The 6,735-nt window shown below is 38.1% G+C and overlaps 2 protein-coding genes across 2 annotated transcripts; both read left to right on the plus strand.

The window, feature by feature from the left end:
• The first annotated feature begins 1,657 nt into the window (after positions 1-1,657).
• LOC122042769 (nudix hydrolase 17, mitochondrial-like) lies at positions 1,658-2,948 on the plus strand. The gene is made up of 5 exons (XM_042603072.1): positions 1,658-1,878; positions 2,105-2,216; positions 2,310-2,393; positions 2,475-2,594; positions 2,700-2,948. The coding sequence occupies exons 1-5, from the start codon at positions 1,808-1,810 to the stop codon at positions 2,811-2,813; spliced, it is 501 nt and encodes a 166-aa protein (XP_042459006.1). The 5' UTR covers positions 1,658-1,807; the 3' UTR covers positions 2,814-2,948.
• A 29-nt stretch (positions 2,949-2,977) lies between these two features.
• On the plus strand, positions 2,978-6,529 carry LOC122042767 (ankyrin repeat-containing protein At2g01680-like). The gene is made up of 3 exons (XM_042603069.1): positions 2,978-3,361; positions 4,489-4,898; positions 5,422-6,529. The coding sequence occupies exons 1-3, from the start codon at positions 3,073-3,075 to the stop codon at positions 6,286-6,288; spliced, it is 1,566 nt and encodes a 521-aa protein (XP_042459003.1). The 5' UTR covers positions 2,978-3,072; the 3' UTR covers positions 6,289-6,529.
• The last annotated feature ends 206 nt before the right edge of the window (positions 6,530-6,735 follow it).

Genomic DNA, 6,735 nt, shown 5'->3' on the forward strand with positions numbered 1-6,735 from the left:
CAAATTAATATGAGTTTGATTGGTCAAATTAATGATTAATTATCATCATATTAATTTTTAAGTTATGATATCCTATGCATGCAATGCATGCAGGGTCCCATATATATGTTTTTAATAAACACCATTCAAGTTTTTTCTTTAATATTCTTAATCTTTAAGATCATATAATATAACTGATCTGATAGTCACTATATATTTCCTTTTAAATTTTAAAAGTAATTTAAGATCCTAAAAAATTTCTAACGTTTGACGTCCCATTTATATTTTTATATTATAAATTTAATATTAAATCTATGTAATATAATTTAATGATCATTTATTACATCTTTGCTCTTTATTCTTCATTTCCCACCCTCTTCAAGTTTTATTCTAAATATACAAATACCATTTTTAGAATATTAAATAAATAAAATATAATAATATAATAAAAATCTTAATAAATTCAAAAAATTTTCTAGATGTGTTCAACCGTTGAAGCGTAAAGGAGCTACCAAAATTATTGGATGTGTTGGATTTAAATTATCATCCTTAACTTTATTGTGTAATTATAAATTAATATTAGTACCGGAATAAAATATACTCTAATATTATTTAATTTAAAATTTAAAATACTCATTTAAAAAATAAATAAATTTAAAAATAGAAATTTATTTAATTAACTTCGCAATCACAAAGCTCATACTTACATAAGATAAATACATTTTGAATTATATCCCTCATTTATTGATGTGATATACATACTCTATTATCTAAAAGTTACTTATTATTTAAATTAAATTAAATTAAATAATACAACAGATAATTAAAATTAGCAATAATAACTTTGAATCTTTAATAAGCTTCAATCAAATCCTTAGTGTTTCAATAGCTCATATAAAAAAAAGTGAAATAGATAATATTTTGGAGTATTTAAATGTGATTTTATTTATACCTCGAGGGTCCTCTTAGCGGGATTGGATCCTCTGATCCCTTTATCCTGATCCGTTTCTAGATCGGGACAAGAGGATTGGTGGGAGGCCATTGCCCTCATCAATGTAAAGACTGGACGATGATTGGTCCAGTTTTTACGGATCATAGGATTCGTCCCCTCTCATAGCTGACCCAGAGCGATGTGACGAAAGATAATGGAGTAATTTTACCTTTCGAATATTAACTTGACACCATCACATGAAAAAATTTTATTTTATAAGTTTATAACAAAAGATGAATACAAATTATATGAAAAAAGATAGATTATGAGATTAATTTATAACCGATTAGTAACAATAAGATGAGTTAGAGATTTTGTTTTAGTATATACATCAATCGAGAATTATGTATAACTATTAATCTTGAACAATTAAATAGTTAAATAATATAAGGGGGGAATAAACCCCTGATTACTAGCTAAGATTTAAGTTTAGACCTCACGGTTAAACACCACAACTACTAGACATCCTTTAATAGTACAAATGTCAAGATTAATTTTTATGTGTAATTATATTTTCTACGCGCTTTGCTTTTTTATTTTATTTGTTTATTATTATTATTATTATTAATATTTTATTTCGTATCGTCAAACAAAAAGTTTAAAATTTGCAGAAAGAAACAGCCAAGAACAATCCGCGACGCTGAAACTACATGCGATGCCGTGAATCTTCTCCTCTATAAATCAATCCATGTCCGATCACAATCCCACCGGATCCAATCCCCTTCCCTGGCTCAATCCTTTTCTTCTCGCCGCCTTTCCCCGATTTGAATCCCAATCCACTGCTTCATCTCCTTGTTCCATTCCACTGATCGGGGATTCCTTCGACAGCGCACAACGATGGTCGCTTTGGTCTCTCGCCATGGAAGGATGCTACAGAGGTACAGGGCTGGCCGCCGCCTCGTCGTCGGGTGAGTTTTCCGATCTTCGAAAGGCATTCTCGAGGTTTTCTCGCTTTATAGGATCGATTCGAGAAGCTTGAGTTTGAAAAATGTAGTCTTGATGCTTTTGGAAACGAAACCCTATTCGATTCTGGCGAAAAAAATTGGGGGCGATCGAAAATGCTTCTTTTTCTTTGGTTTGAGCTTATCAAGGAATGCTCCGATCTGACGATGCTTGCTATCCTTGTTTGAGCAGATGCATTCCTTACAAGTTCAAGATCGACAAGCCTTGTTCAGAAAGCATCGACCGAGCGATCGAGGTGCTCGTCATAAGTTCTCAGAAAGGGCCTGAACTCATGTTCCCAAAGGTTACTAACTATTTCTATATCAAATCGATTCATTTCAATTTTTTTGTTTTTGATTTCTCGTTTCGATCTTACAAACGATCGTAACTTCGATAGGGCGGTTGGGAGCTTGATGAAACTTTGCCAGCCGCGGCTGCAAGGGAAGCATTTGAGGAAGCGGGCGTGAGAGGAAACTTTGAGGTGAGCTTCGGAATCATGATTCAAGTCGAACCCTAATCGATACAGTGAAAGAACGCCTCACCGATCGGAGTAACTGAACAGGGCGAGCTGCTGGGGAAGTGGCTCAGCAAGGAGCAAGATAAGATCCACTACATGTTCGCCATGAGAGCCACGGAGATGCTGCAGCAATGGCCGGAGATGAACAGGAGAGAACGCAAATGGGTGAGTGGAACCTTCATCATCATGCAATCTGAAGCAAAGTCGACGGTGAAAAACAAGAGAAACTTCAAAAATCTCTGAATCTTTTGCGTTGACTCCATGTCGCAGGTGACAGTTGCAGAAGCAAGGCAAGTTTGCAAGCATTCATGGATGAGAGAAGCGTTGGATAGACTGGAAGAGCTTGTTCCAAGTAGAAGCGAGCCGGAGGTTGACTTTGAGTGAACTTGGATTGGTGTTTTACAGAGTTGACTGTGATTTCTCTACTGTTAATAGAAGTCGTAATGGAAGATAAAATTGCAATAAAAAAATTAAAATAAAGCACAAATAAAAAATATAAAAACAATATAAAATTTTGCATGAATAATAAGTGCGAGATAAATTAAAGATTCCTGACACCGCTACTCTACTCTTCTTCTCCCTGTCGTGCCCGCGACAGCAACCGCTCTTTGCTTTTAATTCGATCGAACTTCGATCGGTCGCCATGGATCTGCGGTTACGCCCGCTGCTGCAGCCCTTCTTCGAGTCCGTCCGGGAGGGGGACGTCGACGCCGTCCGGCGCGCCGTCGAGGGCCTCGATGACGCCGCAGCGGGCGCCGCCCTAGCGACCGCGCAGACGGAGGCCGGTGAGACTGCGCTGTACGTTTCAGCGGAGGGAAACTCCGTGGAGCTCTTCCGATACCTGCTCCGCTTCTATGACTTCGATGCCGCCGTCATCCGCTCTCGCGTCGATCTCGACGCTTTCCATGTCGCCGCCAAGCTCGGGCACACGGGTGAATCTCCCTTTTCCTTGTGCTTTCCTGCCGGTCTGTTATGAATCCGTTTCTTTTGCAGTTTGATGCTTTGTAAATCCAAATAGAGAAGGTTTCAACTGATACATCTGGAAGATAGACTATTTTCTTTGAAAAAAGTCGATCGAATGGAAGTTTTCTGCTTCACTCTTCTATGCTAGTCAATATCTAGGGTCAGTAGCAGGAAGATTTAGTCGTAATCTTATGAAATTTCTTCTCTTTAGATATCAGTTCGAGTTCTTAGTCAACAATTGACCCAATCCTTCATGGCCAGTACAAAGTCAATTTTCCATACTAAATGGAGCCAATTCATATAGTTTGCATGGTCTAAGAAGTAAGAAGATTCTTCTTACAAATTTCTTTTCTGAGGGAAGCTTCCTTGTATCTTTTAGAGAGATTACACATGGACAAGGAAGAGACAAAAGGAAAGTATAGAAAGAGGCTTACCAAGAAAGACCAAAAGGAGAGAACACGGGGAAAATTGTGACTGCAACCTTTTAAGACTTACTAACAGAGCATGCTAGTATCAGGATAATCCTTAATCATATTGATTCTTCATATGCCATGTGATGGAGATTATGAGAAAAAACGTTGCTATAGTTTTGTGTTCATATCTTAACACTCACCAAGAAACAATTACAGCCAAATTGGTTCAGAATGGAGTGGACCTTGCTTCAGAATTGTATAACTTTGTAGAATGTGTCCAATATCTTCATCATTTTTTAAATTCAGAAGACACAGATAGTATACTTGTTGCTGGGTTTGAAATTCTTCTCAATAGAAATGGTTGCCGTTCTAAGATGACTGGAATAAATCCAATAGAAATTCTAAACCATAATGGTTTGGTAGTTAAGCACCCTAGAAGACCACTTCCAACTGATGCCATCGAATTCCTCTCCAAAATACTGAGAAGTGATTGTCTGATGTATCTCATGGACTCTATCCATCCCTATTACATTAATAAAGCCAATATTCTAGTAGGAGGCCTCATAGTTATTTTATTTGGGGATAATTAGTTTGTCAATTTTATTTTCATGGCCGGCTGTCATCTTTTTTGTCTTCACTTGGTATACTATTTAGTGTCTGAGATTCTCTAATTTCTACTGCAGGAATTGTTAAAGAACTGCTGAGCAACTGGCCTGATGTCTGCAAACAATGTGATTCATCCAATACTACTGCCCTTTATTCAGCTGCAGTCATGGATCATTTGGAGGTGGTGAATTCCATACTAGATGTGGATGAGAACTCAGTTAGAATTGTGAGGAAGAATGGGAAAACGGCACTGCACACTGCTGCTAGAGTTGGTTATCATCAAATTGTGAGAGCACTTCTTCTGAGAGATCCAGGAGTAGTTTCTATAAAGGATAAAAAGGGACAGACTGCATTACATATGGCTGTAAAAGGTCGCAGTCTAGATGTTGTCGAGGAGCTACTGCAAGCTGATATTTCTATTCTCAACATGTGTGACAAGAAGGGGAACACCGCTTTGCATATAACCACCAGGAAATGGCGCCCACAGGTATTGGTAACAGTAGCCAGGCCCCTTTGCAGTTTCACGTCTGTTAATATATCCAACATTTTTCATAACAAGTGTCTTGCATTAATGGAGTGACAAATTATCTATGATAAATTTTTAAGATGGACTGGGATACATTTTCGTTAATAGTATAGAGCATACAACTACTAATCTAGATGTATAGATATAGATATCCTCTTGGAGGGATTAGTAAAAAATATATCTATGGTTACGGTAAAGAACAAAGTGAGGTTATAGTACCATCTCCTAGTGCCTAGTGCCTAGGGTATTTCAGGTCTCCCAAATCTCACTGGTATTCTAATTTCTGAATTTCTGTGTGAATCAAGAGTTTATTTTAGATGTTGAAATTGACATTGATGCCTAGTCCTGTTATGTTCGAAAACTTCTAGAATGTTATGTCCTTTTAGTGTTATAGTTTGTAGGACAAGTAGAGAAAAGTATTCCTGTTGGACTTGGCTTGGGCAACATATTGGATGAATGATTTTTCATATACTGTTCGCTGCAGATGGTTAGACTTCTTTTGTGTTATGAGGCTATTGAGGTGAATGCAATCAATGGTCAGAATGAAACTGCAATGGACTTGGCTGAAAAGATCCCTTATGGTGAATCTCAGATGGATATTATGGAAAGCCTTTCAGAAGCTGGTGCCAAGCATGCAAGGAATGTTGGCAAGATTGATGATCAGCTGCGAAGAACAGTCAGTGATATAAAGCATGATGTCCATACCCAATTCCTCCAGAATGCTAAAACAAACAGGCGCGTGACAGGCATCGCACAGGAGCTTAGGAAATTACATCATGAAGCTGTTCAGAATACCATCAATTCGGTGACAATGGTAGCGGTTCTAATTGGATCCATTGCATTCATGGCCATATTCAATTTGCCTGGTCAGTATTTCCAAGATGGAAGTGAAGTGGGCAAGGCTCATATAGCCAACGATATGGGCTTTCGTTTGTTTTGCCTCTTAAATGCTGCCGCGCTGTTCATTTCGCTTGCTGTTGTCGTGGTTCAGATCACTTTGGTTGCATGGGAAACAGGTGCTCAGAAGCAGGTTGTTTCCGTCGTAAACAAGCTCATGTGGACTGCCTGTCTCAGCACTTGTGCAGCATTCCTCTCTCTAGCTTATGTGGTCGTGGGGAAGCAAGCCATCTGGATGGCAACCATGATAACAGCAATTGGAGGTCCTATCATGGCAGGCACACTGTTGACGATGAGTTATTTTGTACTCCGACAGCGTTTTCGATTCGGCGAAGACTCTCAAAGGTGTATTAGGAGGCCCAGCGGCAGCAAATCCTTCTCCTGGTCCCTTCCTTCTGGTTTTTCTGATCCAGATGCCTTCTCTGATCATGAGAAGAAGATATATGCTCTTTAGCTCTGATTTCGATGTGTGAGGATATAGCATCTACTAAGTCCTGCTTGTATATATATCCATCATGAGTTGTGCTTTCAGCTTTCCTCTCGAGTTTATATATGTAGTGCAAGCCATTGTTATCGGTTAAGAAATAATGAGCTTCCTGATGTACAGCTTAATCTTGCATGTAAAACAATGGTGTTTCAGATTGCTGTAAAATCACTAGTGTTGATGTAATCATGCTTCAGTGGCTTAACTTTTAGTTTTGATGTTTGGTAAAAAATTTAAGGTTGGTTACTTTTGCAGGGGATTTGTGTATAAAGTCCTGCAAGTATTAGATGAATACACATGAAGACATGGTGCGTCCAAGGTTGGAGATTCACTCGATGAAGCCTATTGTCATCAACTAGGTATGTTTCTATATGAATGATATCTAATTTGGTCAAATTTTAGATAATTTTTATGAAA

The sequence above is a fragment of the Zingiber officinale genome, chromosome 2A (assembly GCF_018446385.1).
Source record: "Zingiber officinale cultivar Zhangliang chromosome 2A, Zo_v1.1, whole genome shotgun sequence".
Lineage (NCBI taxonomy): Eukaryota > Viridiplantae > Streptophyta > Magnoliopsida > Zingiberales > Zingiberaceae > Zingiber > Zingiber officinale.

What these genes read in the sequence shown, in the direction of transcription:
- LOC122042769 (XM_042603072.1), top strand. Translation starts at nt 1,808, where the DNA reads ATGGTCGCTTTGGTCTCTCGCCATGGAAGGATGCTACAGAGGTACAGG. An exon ending in GGCCGCCGCCTCGTCGTCGG is followed by an intron (nt 1,879 to 2,104) that starts GTGAGTTTTCCG and finishes TTGTTTGAGCAG; the next exon opens with ATGCATTCCTTACAAGTTCA. An exon ending in ACAGGAGAGAACGCAAATGG is followed by an intron (nt 2,595 to 2,699) that starts GTGAGTGGAACC and finishes TCCATGTCGCAG; the next exon opens with GTGACAGTTGCAGAAGCAAG.
- LOC122042767 (XM_042603069.1), top strand. Translation starts at nt 3,073, where the DNA reads ATGGATCTGCGGTTACGCCCGCTGCTGCAGCCCTTCTTCGAGTCCGTC. An exon ending in CGCCAAGCTCGGGCACACGG is followed by an intron (nt 3,362 to 4,488) that starts GTGAATCTCCCT and finishes TTTCTACTGCAG; the next exon opens with GAATTGTTAAAGAACTGCTG. An exon ending in CCAGGAAATGGCGCCCACAG is followed by an intron (nt 4,899 to 5,421) that starts GTATTGGTAACA and finishes TGTTCGCTGCAG; the next exon opens with ATGGTTAGACTTCTTTTGTG.